General features: G+C 43.4%; 1 protein-coding gene across 1 annotated transcript in view; it reads left to right on the top strand.

Moving 5' to 3' along the window:
* The window catches only part of med23 (mediator complex subunit 23), a 20,943-nt gene extending 5,385 nt beyond the window's left edge, over window positions 1-15,558 (top strand). The window contains exons 11-30 of the mRNA XM_071899371.2: window positions 4,041-4,247; window positions 4,502-4,645; window positions 4,794-4,939; window positions 5,703-5,948; window positions 6,210-6,352; window positions 8,013-8,187; window positions 8,495-8,658; window positions 8,922-9,046; window positions 9,203-9,408; window positions 9,746-9,926; window positions 10,086-10,256; window positions 10,772-10,988; window positions 11,235-11,344; window positions 11,722-11,848; window positions 12,037-12,202; window positions 12,497-12,569; window positions 12,695-12,909; window positions 13,251-13,371; window positions 13,559-13,690; window positions 15,030-15,558. Coding sequence (XP_071755472.1) covers window positions 4,041-4,247; window positions 4,502-4,645; window positions 4,794-4,939; window positions 5,703-5,948; window positions 6,210-6,352; window positions 8,013-8,187; window positions 8,495-8,658; window positions 8,922-9,046; window positions 9,203-9,408; window positions 9,746-9,926; window positions 10,086-10,256; window positions 10,772-10,988; window positions 11,235-11,344; window positions 11,722-11,848; window positions 12,037-12,202; window positions 12,497-12,569; window positions 12,695-12,909; window positions 13,251-13,371; window positions 13,559-13,690; window positions 15,030-15,227 — 3,267 coding nt within the window. The 3' untranslated portion in view covers window positions 15,228-15,558. The remainder of the gene's footprint in view (window positions 1-4,040; window positions 4,248-4,501; window positions 4,646-4,793; window positions 4,940-5,702; window positions 5,949-6,209; window positions 6,353-8,012; window positions 8,188-8,494; window positions 8,659-8,921; window positions 9,047-9,202; window positions 9,409-9,745; window positions 9,927-10,085; window positions 10,257-10,771; window positions 10,989-11,234; window positions 11,345-11,721; window positions 11,849-12,036; window positions 12,203-12,496; window positions 12,570-12,694; window positions 12,910-13,250; window positions 13,372-13,558; window positions 13,691-15,029) is intronic.
* The last annotated feature ends 846 nt before the right edge of the window (window positions 15,559-16,404 follow it).

The raw sequence follows: 16,404 nt of genomic DNA, 5'->3' as shown, positions 1-16,404 counted from the left end.
GCAGTCCTCTTCCCTTATCCATCAATTTGCCTCTCATGCTATCTGTGCTTTTAATACAGCAGGATAACTACACAATGAAATACATAATAATGATAATAATAATAATAATAATTGTTGCCACTAACGATGGCTAATATTTTGTGCTGATATTAAGTATCTTTAAATTTGACCATTTTCATGCCAAAAGCATTCAGTGTTTCACCCAGAATTTTATTCTTGTTAGGGTGTTAAATGCTCTGAAACAGCATTTGGACGATGGGACACTAATAATAATGAACAGCCACTGTAGTAGTGATTAATTACACAACAAATATGAAATAAAATAAAAACGGCATCATATTCATCATACTGGAGTTTAATAAATGGGCAATATCGGGAAACTGATATATAGGTCTAAGAATAATAATAATAATAAAAGTGACACATTTTTGAGTCTGTTTGGCTATCTTGCGCTAGTTGCGAGTTGGTCAGTGACTAGAGAGCTTGGTGTTTTAATGAATTTGGGTCCCAGCTATGACTAAATTTACTCAATTTGGGTCCAGATTAAGAACTCCTGGCCATTTGCTATATTCTTAATTATATTTTCTTTGCTGTATCCTATTGCTATTTTGCTGCTGCAATAATCCAATTTCCCAACAGGCATCATTAAAGTTTAATTTTATCTTACAAGCCCAGACTGCTCGCTAATATAAACTAAGCTAACTGACTGGGACTCTTAAAAACTCTTAAAAAACTAACCACACTTAAGTTTGTTAGTCACCAGAAAACTATTTGTGTAGTCTAGCTAGGTAGCTACCTGACATTAAGTATTCATAACATTAAACCCTGCTGTTGGCATTTCAAGCCCTGCTGCACTGCATGTATGGATGTAGTCTGGTCCTTGCCTGTGTTAGCGAGGTCCTCATGTGTCTGACCTTATCCTGCTTTCTGTTGCGCTGACCTGGGCAAAACTACACTAGTTTTACTAAATAATGGCCTAAACCTGGGAGCCTTGACCTGGTCAACAATTTACTTTACCAGAGGTAAAGTAAGTCACTTATCAGAACAATCAAACACTCTACCATAAATAACACAAGTGAAATAATACAATAACATAGACAAAATATCAATAGCAAGAAGAACATGCAACTACATAACCTTACAAATAAACAGAAAGCTACATCACTGAGAAATGTCAGGAAGTGAGCAGGTGAATGTATCAGAAAGTGTTTTTAAGGCTATTCACAGGATGAAACGACATGTTTCTGGGTTTTTTGTAACTCATGTCAGTCATTGATAGCAATTTACTGGTATGAGTTGTGTATGAGTAAGTGCTCCTTACACTTGTTTTTTTTTTTGGAAGTATTTGATCGGTGTTTTGCCCGGGTCGGCTGGTGAGTGATTCTGATTGGCTGTCTGACTGGATGAGTGAACTATGACCTGTGTTATGTGATGTTCATTGGTTGATGATGCGCGAAATGCATTGTGGGAAATGCTTCCACAAACTGTCCATGAGGGTGTTTGAGGTTTTCTGTTGGTCAAAATATAAGTGGTTTTTATGTCAGTTTGTATCTCAGTTTTGTATTATTGACGGATGTTTTTGAGATGCAGTAAACTGCAAGCCACTGTGAGGGAAAATGTCAGGGAAACAGTTCACCTTCATTGAAATTTTTATAGTAAGCTTTTTATGCCATTAAAGAAAATGAATATTGAGTGTGGAGTTTGTATGTAAAAAAGTTAGTAACAGGCATTCACTTAAAACAGTATTCTCAGTATAAATCAATTAGCAATGATAGTAAATGGGTTGTCATACACTGTAGTCAGCTCCTGGTATAATTGTATTATACTTGTAATAAAGCTTACTGTTTGCTGATACAGTTTGGTTTCTGAACTACTGAGCGGGCCGATTCAAGCCAGCAGGGTCAGCTGTCCCTTTAGCATATGACTGTTGGTACAATTTCATGTCAGGTTTTCTGGGGCCGATTACGATAGCCGATATTTTTTGATTGGCCAGTTGCAGATTGAAATTATGCTTTTTGCCCAGAGTTTATACTAACAATGGCACATCATGTAAAAGTGCACAACAAGCATAAATGGTAGTAATTAGTAGTAATACACAATTTGTGTATTTCAAAGCCTAGTACATTTCAGTGGGACTAGAATAAATAAACAATAGCCCGCAAAATCAGTTTTTGGTCTTCAGAAACTCGGCCGTAGGAAAAATAGTCAAATTTCTCTGTAATCAGGCCGTTGGTTGGGTATGTTGGTAGATAGGTAAGTAGGTAGGTAGGTGGGTTGGTAGACCAGTCATTGGTATGGTTTTACTGTTGGTAGGGCATTGGTTTGGCCCTACAGGTAGGTAGGCCATTGGACAGGTTTCTTCCTAAGTGGCAGATGTGCCCATGCATCCTCCTTTCTTTCTCTCTCTCTCCCTCTCTTGCACCCTCGCTCCCTCTCTCTCTCTCTCTTTGTGTGTGTGTGTGTGTGTGTTTGGGGTCAAGGGAGGTGAGGTGGTACTCAAGGCCAGTGCTGAGAGGAATGAAAGTGATGTTCAGCCCCCCCAACTCCTCTTCCCCTTCCCAGCCACACCACCTCCCCACCTGCCCAAACCCCAGTTGGCCTGCATGTCTGTATGTGCTGGTTTTATTTTGGTGTTTGGTGCTGTGCCGTGCCGCTCTGTGCCATGCTGTTCTGCTCTGTGCCGTGCCATGCCGTGCCGTTCTGTGCCATGTTGTTCTGCTCTGTGCCGTGCTGTTCAGTTCCTTGCTGTGCTGTGATGTGTCATTGTGGTGTGAGCTGAGTCCTAGCTGTGTGATGAGGGCTCAGATAAGTCCTACAGTGGTAGCCAATGTAGAGATCCCCGCTCCTTCTTCTATGCTGAATCTATGCTGCATAAGTAGTACTGAGGATTTTCCAAACAATTCCTCTCAGGGCTTGAGTAACAACAGTCTATTCGGTGTGTAAAAATTACGATTTCTACAGTGGCTACATCTGTTTCTGCACAGGTTTCTTAGATCGTGCAGTGCTTGGGTTTAGCCCGCAGGCGTGGAACAATAATAACAGTGATATGCTCAGCTCAGAATACGATTACACACACAGAGTGGGAAGTTAACACCAGGAAAATGCTGGTGCATTTTGGCTGTGGCTGGTGAGTTTGTATACTTTGTTTGGCACTGTGGGAGCTAACCAACCAACGTTCTGAGGTTCTTTTATATTTGTTGGTTAGCAGTATAACTGAACTGGCAAGTGGATTTTTAAATGTTTGCCACTGTCACTGGTGGGTTAAGTTAGTTTCCCACCCTGGGTAGATACACAAGTGTCACAATATCAGCAATGAAGTTGAAATGAAAGCAAAGTAGTCAATGACAGAAAAAATGTAGCCTACTAATTTCTTTGAAAGATTAAACGAATGAGAAGACCAAAGTCTTATTTTTGCATTAAATTGTAGTGATATGTCTCTGTAGTTAGTCACATTTGATTATGTTTGTAAGTGATAATAAGGTACAAGGAGACTTTTGTTGTCACAAATATATCGAGTGACAATTCAGGCCCGTAGTTAGGTGCCTGTTAACCTGCCTTCCCATCACTCTCCCTCTCTCTCCGTCTATCCTCTCTCCCGTCTCCTTCGCTCTCTGCCTCGCCCGTCTTCCTAGCTTTCACTTGATTCCCTCTCTCCCGTCCTCCACCCCTCCCTTCCCTTTCTGTCCTCCTGTTTCTCATCACAGTAAGTTGTATCTAATGGACAGAGGCCGAGGTGGAAGATACAGTCTTGTGTCTGAGGGGTGGAAAAAAGTCTTGAAAAGTCAAATTTAAAATGACTGTGGTAGGATCAGGGAGATTTATTACCATGAAAGTTTGTATATGAAGTAATTTAATGATGATTCTCTTTCTCTTGTTCTCCCTCTCCCTCTTTCTTCCAACCTCTCTCTCTCTCTCACTCTCTCTCTCTTTCCTTGAAATTCTTTCCCTCCCTCCCTCTCTTTAACTTCCGCTCTGTCCTGGCCACCATCTCTTCCTCTCCTTCCTTCTCCCTTTAACACGCCCCCTTCCTCCCCTCCCAGCATAAGCAGCGTTGCCCGGTGCTCGAGGAGCAGCTGGTGGACCTGGTGGTGTACGCCATGGAGCGCTCCGAGACCGAGGAACACTTTGACGCCGACATCGGAGGAACCAGCCAGTTGCTGTGGCAGCACCTCTCCTCTCAGCTCATCTTCTTTGTGTTGTTTCAGTTCGCCAGCTTCCCTCACATGGTGCTGTCGTTACACCAAAAGGTAAGGGGAGGTAGAGAGAGGAGGCAGGGAGAGTAAGGCCCCATTTACACCTTACATGCCATCTGTATCTGGATAACTTATCTGGAAGCAGACAAGGCGGAAGTAGAAGAGTATCCGAGGGTGGAATTTTCCTTCTAAATTATGAAAAGCAGGTACCACCTGATGTGGATTTTGGAGTATCTCTGTTTCTCTCACTCTCTCTTTCTCTCGCTCTCTCTCCCTCTCTCTCTCTCTCTCTCTCTCTCTCTATCCAGCTTGCAGGTCGAGGTCTTATTAAAGGGAGGGACCACCTGATGTGGGTCTTACTGCAGTTTATATCAGGAAGCATTCAGAAGAACGCCTTAGCCGACTTCCTGCCTGTCATGAAGCTCTTCGACCTGCTCTACCCAGAGAAAGAGGTACGCTGTGTGTGTGTGTGTGTGTGGCAAGAAACTAATTTGATCGATTGATTGGAGAATGAAAAGTGCTTTATAAATAAATCATTTTGTTATTATTATTATTAGTAGTAGTTGTAGTATCATCATCTATGTTTCTCTCCCTCTCCAGTGCATTCCAGTCCCAGACATTAACAAGCCCCAGTCGACTCATTCCTTCGCCATGACCTGTATCTGGATCCACCTGAACCGCAAGGCCCAGAACGACAACTCCAAACTACAGATACCCATCCCACACTCTCTGAAACTACACCATGAGTACGTATCTTCAGAACCCTGAAAATACTTAAACAATATTGATACACTGACACACTACAAGCTCTGAAAGTACCCCATGAGTATATACTTCCAAACCACTGTACTTTGAAAAATCTGTACCCAATTTATACTGGCAGCCCCAAAACTAGATGAACCCAAAACTTTTACCTCAGTTTTGTTCCAAAATGAGATATCTACCATTTGAAAACAGTTATGGTGGTACAAAACAAGTAATAACACAAAAATGGTACTATGGTAATGGTACTTTTATAGGTAACCTAAGTCCTTGGTTGACAAAATGATGACACTTTAACAGACTAGTTCCTCTATGTTTTTGAGGTATTTAATGATGAACTGAAGATAATGATGTTTTCTCCAAAATGGATGTGTAGAGTTTGGGAAAAGAGGTTTCAATATTTGTACCTCAGCTGTGCTAAAAACTCTGTTTAAGTGTTGTTAGTGCCCCAGCCCTTTCTGTGTGGAGTTTGCATGTTCTTCCCATGTTCACGTGGGTTTCTTAGTCAGGTGGATTAGAGACTCTAAATTACCTATAGGTGTCAAAGTGATTGTCTGTCTGTGTTCGCCCTGTGTATGCTGGGATAGGCTCCCGCCCCCTGTGACCCTGAAAAGGATTAAGCAGATCGAGAAAATGAACTGACTGGTTTTTGACTGATGTGCCAAAATTCAGATTGACCTGCTGTGTGACACCACTAATCCCCCACGCTGTCTTCCTCCCCCCCTCCCTCCCCCCCCCTCTCCCCAGGTTTCTCCAGCAGTCGTTGCGTAACAAGACCCTGGGCATGTCGGACTATAAGATTGCCCTGCTGTGCAACGCCTACAGCACAAACTCGGAGTGCTTCACTCTGCCGATGGGCGTCCTGGTAGAGACCATCTACGGAAATGGATCTATGAGGATCAACCTGCCTGGCACCAACTGCATGGCATCAGGATCCGTCACCCCGCTGCCCATGAACCTGCTGGATTCACTCACCGTTCACGCCAAGATGAGGTAGGGGAGGGCCGAGGACGGATGGATGGATAAATGGAAGATGAGAGAAAATGGATGGATAAAAAATGGATAGATAGATGGTCTATAGAAGTATAGATAGAAAATTAGACAGATGGGTACATGTATAGTTTCTTAAAATGCAGATGACTTTCCCTCTCTATCTGTCTCTGTTTCCATCCTCTCGCTCTCCCTCTGTCTCTCTCTCATACCTCTCTCTTCTTCTCCCCCTGTCTCTTTGTCCCTCTCGATCTGTTTCTCCAGTCTGATCCACAGCATAGCGACTCGGGTGATAAAGTTGGCCCATGCCAAGTCCAGCATCGCCCTGGCTCCTGCCCTGGTAGAAACATACAGCAGACTGTTGGTCTACATGGAGATAGAGTCACTGGGCATCAAAGGATTCATCAGTGAGTTACTGAAACATTTTATTTCACTCAGAACGTCCGCTGTAGTTGAAAATAGTTAAGATGGTTATATAAGATGCAAAAAGCGCAAGGAATCATTTTATTCCTCAAATCGGTATCTCATCATCATGTTCCTCAAAGACTAATAGTCATGATTGACCATCATTATCACAATGTCTAGCACTAGCACACACATGATATGCGCAGACACAGACACGACGTGTGTCACACACATACAAAACACACCCACTGGCAGTGGTGGACTGGGATAAAGAAAAAAGGCTAAATTTGACCCAAACTGGCCCACAGATACTCCACCCACTGCCCCGCTTATACGGTCATATGGGCACATGCAGAACAAATTATTATTACAGAACAAATTATTGCTATAGCCTATGTTTTTTTTAGAGGTTATATATTTTTATTCAAAATGTAAAAAACAAAACATCACTTTTCAGTAGCTGACAAGGTTTCCATGCTCTCTGCACATAAACGTCACATCTTGGCAACTTGGGGATCATAGAAAATCTCAACTTTCCCTGTCATATTAATCCCCTTGTTTATATCGTTCATGCGCGCTTAACTCGTAATTCTGATATTTCCGACACCACCTTGAAGGCAGCATAATGTTCAGTCTGTCATTGTCAGCTCACCATATGAAAGATAGAATGTGTCAATACCAATTTACAAAGTAAAATTGGCAGGGGGAGAAAAATGGACTCATGAGATGTGATACGCACACATGCACACACACACACACACACACACACACACACACGCACCCCTGTATGGATCCGGACAGCCAGTCTACAGCAGGATTACCAAACAGCATGGGACTTTTTTTATTTTTTCCTATTGGTGCTGCTGGACTCACTGCCAGCCCACAGGTCGACCGGCCCACTGGGAAAACTCCCGCTGCTCCAGATGGCCAGTCCGCCCACTGGGTTTCTGGAAGCTTATAAGCTCTGATTCATAGTTGGCCTACTTGAGTCATGCATGAACATTCCTTAGATAAGACAAGTGATCCTGGGGGAAAGTTGGGTTAGGGACAGGCTGGAATATTATCAGGCAGATAAACACCATATTTAGCCATTGCAGCAATAAGGAAGGGAAACTGAGGCTTAGTCGGGACCGACCCAGATTATCTGGCAGTGTGAGAAGTTTATAGATTCAATCTTAACCACCCTGATCAACTCATAGACTGATGTGTACATTAATATAGATGCAGCATATTAATACACACTGCATCATGCAAGGTTCTTTGAGAGTAGAGGTCCTTACATCAGTGATGCTTCAGAAGTGAATAATTTCAGTGATATTGTTAAGTGTGATACCCTGTCCTTGCCTAATTGTATATTATATTGTTGTATTATTGTGTATTATTACATATTTACTCCTGGGAGACAAAAACATCTGTGAAATGTGTGTGTGATGCAATGCTTTTTCAAAATCGGTTAGGATTTTAAAAGCCTTGTCCCCAGTCTTGTCTTGTTTGTATTCAGAGTCATCCTGCCTGTCCACTGGGTTGCATTTTGATTAGATGAGTTCAGAACATTTCTCTGTCACATTATTTTGTCTTTTTAAGCAAGCAAAAAAAAAAAAAGCTAAATAATTTGACTCTCTCTCTCTCTCTCTCTCTCTCTCTCTCTCTCTCTCTGTTTAGGCCAGTTGCTCCCCAACGTGTTTAAGTCCCATGCTTGGGGAATCCTGCACACTTTACTGGAGATGTTCAGCTACAGGATGCACCACATCCAGCCTCACTACCGAGTCCAGCTGCTGAGCCATCTGCACAGTCTGGCTGCCGTACCTCAGACTAACCAGAATCAGCTGCACCTGTGGTAATATAGAGACACACACACACACACAAACACAGCAGTTAAACCTACTACTACTGCTACTACTACTACTATTATTAGTACTACTACTAAAAAAATGATAATAATGATGTTGATTCAGTTAGATCTCTTTTCATATTCAAAAAAGGCTTTATTGGTATAACTGTCAAAAAATTAACAATATTGCCAAAGCTGTTTACAATACATTGCAATACATAAAGATCATTAAAACCTACAGAGAAATCATTTGGTGACTAATGGTCTCTCTCTCTCCCTCTCTCTCCCTGTCTCTCTCTGTCTCTCGCCCCAGTGTTGAGAGCACAGCACTGCGGTTGATCACAGCGTTGGGCAGCTCGGAGGTCCAGCCCCAGTTCACCCGCTTCCTCAACGACCCAAAGACGGTTCTGTCGGCCGAGTCCGAAGAGCTGAACCGAGCCCTGATCCTCACACTGGCCAGAGCCACGCACGTTACTGGTAGCTCTGTCTGGATTTACTTCTTTAGATCTTTCTTGCTTGAGGTCTTCATTTCTCTCCCTCTCTTTCCCTCTTTTGCTCTTTCTTATTATTTCCTGTCTTTGTTTGTTTGTTTCTTTCTTCCTTATTTCAATCTATTTTATCTATAAGTCTAAATGACTTAATGTCCGTCCCTGTTTCCCGGAGTAGATTTTTCTTTCAGTGACACACTGACACTCTCTCTCTGTGTCACCGATCCTCACCCGCTTTGTCTCTGTGTGTAGATTTCTTCACAGGGTCCGACTCCATCCACGGGACTTGGTGTAAAGACATTCTCCAGACCATCATGACCTTCACCCCTCACAACTGGGCCTCACACACACTGTCCTGCTTCCCTGCTCCACTACAGGTGTACATACACACACTTAAATTGACATGGATTAAGTTGACAAATTAAAACTCTTAAATTTCATTCCTCCTCAAACCAGATTCTTCAATCCTACTTGACTGACATCCTCCCCCCGTTCTCTCTCCCTTTCTCTGTCTATCGTTCTCTCTCTCTCAGGCATTCTTCAAACAGAACAACGTTCCCCAGGAGTCTCGTTTCAACCTGAAAAAGAACGTGGAGGAGGAATACAGGAAGTGGAAGTCCATGTCCAACGAGAATGACATCATCACCCACTTCTCCATGCAGGGCTCGCCCCCCCTCTTCCTCTGTCTGCTGTGGAAGATGCTGCTGGAGACGGACCACATCAACCAGATAGGCTTCAGGTCCGCTGCCGCCATTTTGTGTCCCTAAATTAATTAAGCCTACAGATTATACAAGACACACACTTATTATATACAGACAAAGTCACATCCACACACATAGGATGCACAAATAGACACAGAATACACAGTCTCTGTCCCAGTTTGTTTACGTATTAGCCCAAGGATGGTGCTATATCACTTGTTCATTTGTTTCTCAGACACCACTGATTGGATTTTAATGAAACTTGCTGCAGTTCCAAGTCAAAACAAGTTGACATATTTGTTACTAATTGGCCCAGAGGGGGATGGCAGTATTCACAGAGGCGGACATGCTTATTGTCTTGTTTTCTTCCCTCAGGGTCTTGGAGCGTATTGGGGCTCGTGCGCTGGTGGCCCACGTGCGCACATTTGCAGACTTCTTAGTCTATGAGTTCTCAACGTCAGCCGGGGGACAACAGCTCAACAAGTGCATCGAAATACTCAACGACATGGTCTGGAAGTACAACATCGTCACCCTGGATAGACTCATTCTGTGTCTGGTGAGGACACATACACACATACACACACAGCCAAATATACAGTATTATACAGCACAACACAGACATATTAGATACTCCTCTTTACTCCTTCTCTGAGGTGACGAGGTCTATGCTTTCTTACATCATTATCCTCTCTCTCCTCTCCTCCTCCTCCTGCAGGCGATGCGTAGCCATGAGGGGAACGAGGCTCAGGTTTGCTACTTCATCATCCAGCTGCTGCTGCTGAAGCCCAACGACTTCAGGAACCGAGTCAACGACTTCGTCAAGGAGAACGCTCCGGAACACTGGCTGCAGAGCGACTGGCACAACAAACACATGAGCTACCACAAGGTAGACGCTTAACACATGCACACTAGGGATGGTACAAGTTGAAAAGTGACGTTAAATTCAGAGTCGAATCGAATACTCAAAATGAATGCCTTTTATAAGTAGTTAAGCCGATGTCTCGCAATGTGAGCAAAGCGATATGCTTCCTATAACAAATCCATCTGAATTAGGCAACAACTTATAAGTAGCTCAAGAAAATCTGGTGTTATGAAAATTAAACCAATAGGCCTAATCGGATTTAAAAAGAAAAATAAACAATTAACCCCATCTTATTATGTTTGAGCCCAAGCAAAACAAGCATATCCCCATATTCTGGGGCGAGTCTGTTAGCCACATGAATTGAATTGACAGCAACATCATGTAAAATTTCAAGTTAATTGGTCACTTCAACAGAAGTATCAATCTGTAACGTCTCCCTAGCTACATCTCATTACAAAATTGGTGGGGTAATCTTGAGTTTGGAGATATTAAATCATCAATTATTATGATTAAACAGATATTTGTTATTCCCTTACCAGAAATACCCAGAGAAGCTGTACTTTGAGGGTCTTGCAGACCAGGTCAACCCTCCCATGCAGCTCCAGTCTCAGTACCTGCCCATCTACTTTGGCAACGTGTGCCTGCGCTTCCTGCCTGTCTTCGACATCGTCATCCACCGCTTCCTGGAGCTGCTTCCTGTCTCCAAGTCCCTGGAAACGCTGCTGGATCATCTGGGAGGACTGTACAAGTTCCATGGTGAGAGAAGAGAGAGAGGGGGGTAGGAGAGAGGTGTGTGTGTGTGTGTGTGTTAGACAGAGGTAGAGAGCAATAGGAATGAATACATGCATGAATGGAGGGGTGGATAGACAGAATGAGAAATGGTGGTGAAGCTTGTTGTTCCCAAGACACTTAAGGCCATCATATGGGATTTAGATGCAATATATGGGTCTTTGTTTGTGCTCTAACAACACAACCTGTGTCTATTGTTGCATTTGTGTGCAGACCGTCCGGTGACTTACCTGTACAACACCCTCCACTACTACGAACGACATCTGAGAGAGAGAACCAACCTGAAGAGGAAGCTGGTGCACGCAATCATGTCCTCACTGAAGGTAGGCGGAGGGAGGGAAGGGCGGAGAGATGAAGGAAGAAAGAGAAAGAACACACAAACCCCAGAGAATACATCATCTCGTAACAAGTTTATATATTCATTGTTGATGCATTATGTATTATACTGTATGTGTACTCTGTCAGGCAATCATTCCTGGTTGGTGCCTCATTTAGACGAAGCAAAAATGTGAGATGAAAGCCAGAGCAGAAAATGTCCTATACTGTCATGAATATTTTAATGAATGTCATGTGTATTTTATTTAGAATTTTCTTTTTTTTTGGAGCGATTGTTCTGAATTCCTTTTACTATTCATGCTATCACAAGTACCATTATTTATCAGTTTTAATACTAGTATTTATTGTGTAATATTTCCTGTAGGAAAACCGCACCCCAGGTTGGTGCCTCAGTGAAACCTATCTGAAGTGTGGCATGAACGCCAGAGAAGACAACGTGTGGATCCCCGATGACACCTACTACTGCAAGCTGATTGGACGCCTGGTTGACAATATCCTTCATTAATCTCACCCTGGTGGTAGATGGGTCCGTCACTTGCTTACACCTAGAGTATCTATACATGTAAACAAAACGGGGACACAAAGGGCGGTGCAAACACACACACATACACACATACTGTTTAACTGTTAGACCCCACTTCCTCCTCCAGCGACCTTTGCCCTCCTTAACTCCTCCCACCCATGGCGGGAAAGTCCCCCGGCCCGTTCCCCAACTGTGACTGGAGGTTCAACGAGTTCCCCAACCCCGCGGCCCACGCCCTGCACGTCACCTGTGTGGAGCTCATGGCTTTGGCCGTGCCGGGAAAAGACGTGGGCAACGCGCTGCTCAATGTCGTGCTAAAGAGGTACGACACACACACAGCATGTCGTCTGCATGGAGCTCATGGCTTTGGGTGTGCTGGGAAACATGCCCGCAGCACCCTGCTTACTGTAATGCTAAAGATGTAAAAATACAGTGAGTTTCGTTAAGTGTTTCAGCAGAAGCGTGTTGCTTGATGTTTTGGGTCCATAGTCTCATATTGTATGTGGAGTCTGGTGATGTTTATGGGTTGCAGGCGTTTAGAGCATGCGTGCACAAATGCGCACAAAAGCACAAAATATATGAATGCACCAAACCATGTACTCCTTTCTCCTTTTAGCCAGCCACTGGTTCCCAGAGAGAATATCACAGCCTGGATGAACGCCATCGGACTTGTGATCACTGCACTGCCTGTAAGACACACACACACACACACACACACACTAGATCATTACATCCTTTACTGTATGGTGAATTCGCATTTACTTTCACTGTTTTAGTTTGCTTACGTCAGCCGCCTCCCCCTCTCCTCTTCCAGGAACCCTACTGGATCGTTCTCCACGACCGCATCGTGTCCGTGATTGGCTCACCGGCGCTGACGTCGGAGACGGAGTGGGCGGGCTATCCCTTCGCCTTGTTGGACTTCACAGCCTGCCACCAGAGCTACAGCGAGATGAACTGCAGCTATGTGCTAGCGTTAGCGCACGCTGTCTGGCATCACTCATCCATTGGACAGCTTTCTCTGATTCCCAAGTAAGTGGATATTCTCTCTTTCTCTGTCTCTCTCTCTCACACACACATATATATATATATATATTGATATTAGATACATATACACACGTACACACACACATTGTAGCTGTGTGCTAGCTATAGCCTGTTAATGTTCATCTACAAAGTATAATACACCAATAGAAAATAGATACAGTTTCATGCACACTGTATGACCTGCTTTAACTTGTTATCGGATGTTATTGTTTTGTTAATCTTTTTCTCTTTTGTCATTTTTTGGCATCCAATACAATCAGGTCAGTGTCATACTCTTGAAACTGTAAACCGCGTGTGTGTGTGTGTGTGTGTCTGTGTGTGTGTAGATTCCTATCAGAGACGTTGAAGCCCATCGTCCAGACAGAGTTCCAGTTACTCTATGTGTATCACCTGGTGGGTCCATTCCTACAACGCTTCCAGCAGGAGAGGACACGATGCATGTTGGAGGTACACACACAAATACATAGACTTTAGAGGTATACAGAATCGCACACACATCAGAGATATATACACACACACACACAATTGCAGCATTTAAAGTTTAATATGCAGATTAAACAAAAACGGGACTCACTCACGGCATTCATGTATGTGTCTGTGTGTGTGTGTGTGTGTGTGTGTGTGTGTCTTTCAGATTGGCGTGGCCTTCTACGAGATGCTCCAAGCAGTGGACCAACACTGCCAACATCTCCACTACATGGACCCCATCTGTGACTTCCTCTATCACATTAAGTACATGTACACCGGGGACAGTGTTAAGGAGCAGGTAGGGGTGTGTGTGTGTGTGTGTGTGTGTGTGTGTGTGTATTAGGTTAAGGAACCAGTTCAGCGAGAGAAAAATAAAAACCAAACAAAAGTGATGTCATCCTTTCTGGAACACAACCATGATTCAGAAAGTCAATAAGTTGTTTTATAACTTTATTTTACGTACCGAGTTTTTGTCTGTTTTCCTCAGCTCTTGTCTCTTGCGCCTCTCTCTCTCTCTCTCTCTCTCTCTCTCTCTCTCTCTCTCTCTCTCTCTCTCTCTCTCTCTCTCTCTCTTCTACTGTTCTCATTCTGCCTTTATTCCAAGACTGTGGAATTTGGTGTTATTTACAGTCATTAATGATATGCTGAGAGATTAGATTAGATGAAATTTAAATGATCGCTGTGGGGAAATTGGGTCACCAAAGCAGCAGATAAGATATAGATAAGAATGAGACAAGTAGAATGGATAATGAAATTAAATAGTTAATCATTTTAAAGCTGCACTAGGCAAGTTTGCATGTTTGGCAGCGAGAGGTAACAGTTTGAATTTGGCCTACTTTATTACCCAGAAATCATGTAACATGACGCTGGTGAACTAAATGTCTTGTTCCCAGCGTCTGGTGGGAGCGGTCCAGACATCGTTGCTGAGTCCAGCCTTCTCTGGATGGAGCGATCGCTCACTGCTGTTTTAGGAGACAGTTTTGTATTTTGCTCTTAAGTTTCGATTCGTCCCTCCTGTGGGCAGAGTTGATTTCCCACCAGTGTCCGTACCCGACACCAGAAACTCATTTGGGGAACGGGGCGAATCTACGGTGTCTCAGTTAGGAGAGATGGGACGATCTTCTGTGTTGCAGCCCCACTTTTATGATTTAGGCTGATAAGATGGATGTATTTTTATATAAAAAATTTGCTTAGTGCAGCTTTAAGAGTCAGACAAAGCAGCTACTGGAGACTTATGCCATTGAGGATGAGTCTTTACCCAAGTTAAATGCATAATATTTTGGGTAGTGTAATTGTGATTTTGAAACAATAAATGTGGATCGTTTTGAACTGGTAAATAAACAGGTATCTTATTTATATTTACTGCTTCAGAGCATTACTGTACAGGTCAGAACATTTGAACCCAGTTATGCTTGAAAGCAGCCAGGAGCAGAATCATGTTGGTTCCTTTCCGTTATCTTTCCAAAACAGATCCTATCTCCTCCTGTCTCTCTTTCCCTAACTTCTTTCCTCTTTCTCCCTTATCCCTCCATATCCCCCCCCCCCCCCCCCCCCCCCCCATCTATTGGTCTGTCTATCTTTGTTATCTCCCATCTAATTATCCATCTGTTTCTATCCATCCGTCTGTCTCTCTCTAGGTGGAGAAGATCATCATGACGTTGCGTCCGGCCATGAAGCTCCGTCTGCGCTTCATCACACACAGCAGCAAGATAGAGACTTCATCATCAGCTGCAGCCGCCGCCGCCTCTTCCTCCTCTCAGCCCCCCTCCTCCTCCCTCTCCTCCTCCTCCGCCTCCTCGCCTTCCTCCACGCAGCACACACACACGCCCATGTAGGTGGCCTAGGCAAACACACACGTACAAACGCGATGGTGGACTATGGACATACACTCACACGTTTTTGGGAGTGTTTAATGTGAACTGGTTTCTACTTCAAGGTGGCTTTGTGTTTTATAAATCATGACTATGACTTGGATTTTTAATTGCATATATAAAATGGATATCTAATTTTGATGATTTTAATTAAATGTAGTAGTCCGGTGCCTTCAGGCGGATCACCATCACATAGCATTTCTCATCACTGTCATGACTCGTCATTTTTTTAGTCAGTTGTTTTTGTTCCATTTTCATAGTGTACATTATTTCTTCAATAAAAAGATTTTGGTAATTTGTGTTCGGCTGTTTTATTGATGCTCCTTTCTACCACTCATGCTGTGAACAGTGTGTTTGTGTGTGTGTGCTTGTTGAAATGGTTCAAATCAAATACAGAATTAAATCTCAGCCCAGGGATAACATGTAATGTGTTGAATGTGTTTCTCCCCAGTGGACGTTTGTTTATTCATTTCAAATGAGAGAATGTCTATGCTGTGTCCTTCCATTCCATTTTATTGTTTTGTCCCGGCACCTATCCCTCTTTGAATTGCCCCGCCCAAGGTTTGTAATTTTTTTCTTTCCCCATAAGGTTTTCTTGGGGGTTTTTCCTCGTCTTAACTAGGCTGGGTAGGTTAGGTAGGCCTGTTTTGTCTTTTCAGTATGCTATTTTATGTCCTGTGCTTTGTTTTGTTTCCTTGCATGTTGATTAATTATGTGTGCAAAAGTGGGTTTAACTCAATAATAGGAGTTCCACTTGTTTTGTACACTGAGTGGACAGGATTATCCCCCCAAAAAACAGATTAACTGAAGGTTTACATGCACACTTTTTTCCTCAGCATGATATTGTACTCATGGTCTTCCCCATCAGGTGTCTGTGAACTCACTTTATACCTGTGTGTGTGTGTGTGTGTGTGTGTGTGTGTGTGTGTGTGTGTGTGTGTGTGTGTGCACAGCAGAGTTTGCTTGTGAATGATGTTGTGCTTTGGTCCCCCTCATCAGATGCCTTTGAGCTAACTGCACCCAAACACAGCTCACAGACACCTGCCTCTGTCTGAGATGGGTGTCAGAAAGGTGACATGGAAGCGATGGAGACGGTCGTATTTTGATCGCCCGGAGCGACTTGACACCTGCTGCTGTCTGC

This window comes from Centroberyx gerrardi, chromosome 18 (genome assembly GCF_048128805.1).
Source record: "Centroberyx gerrardi isolate f3 chromosome 18, fCenGer3.hap1.cur.20231027, whole genome shotgun sequence".
Taxonomy (NCBI): Eukaryota; Metazoa; Chordata; class Actinopteri; order Beryciformes; family Berycidae; genus Centroberyx; species Centroberyx gerrardi.
This window is presented reverse-complemented; position numbering and strand designations above follow the sequence as displayed.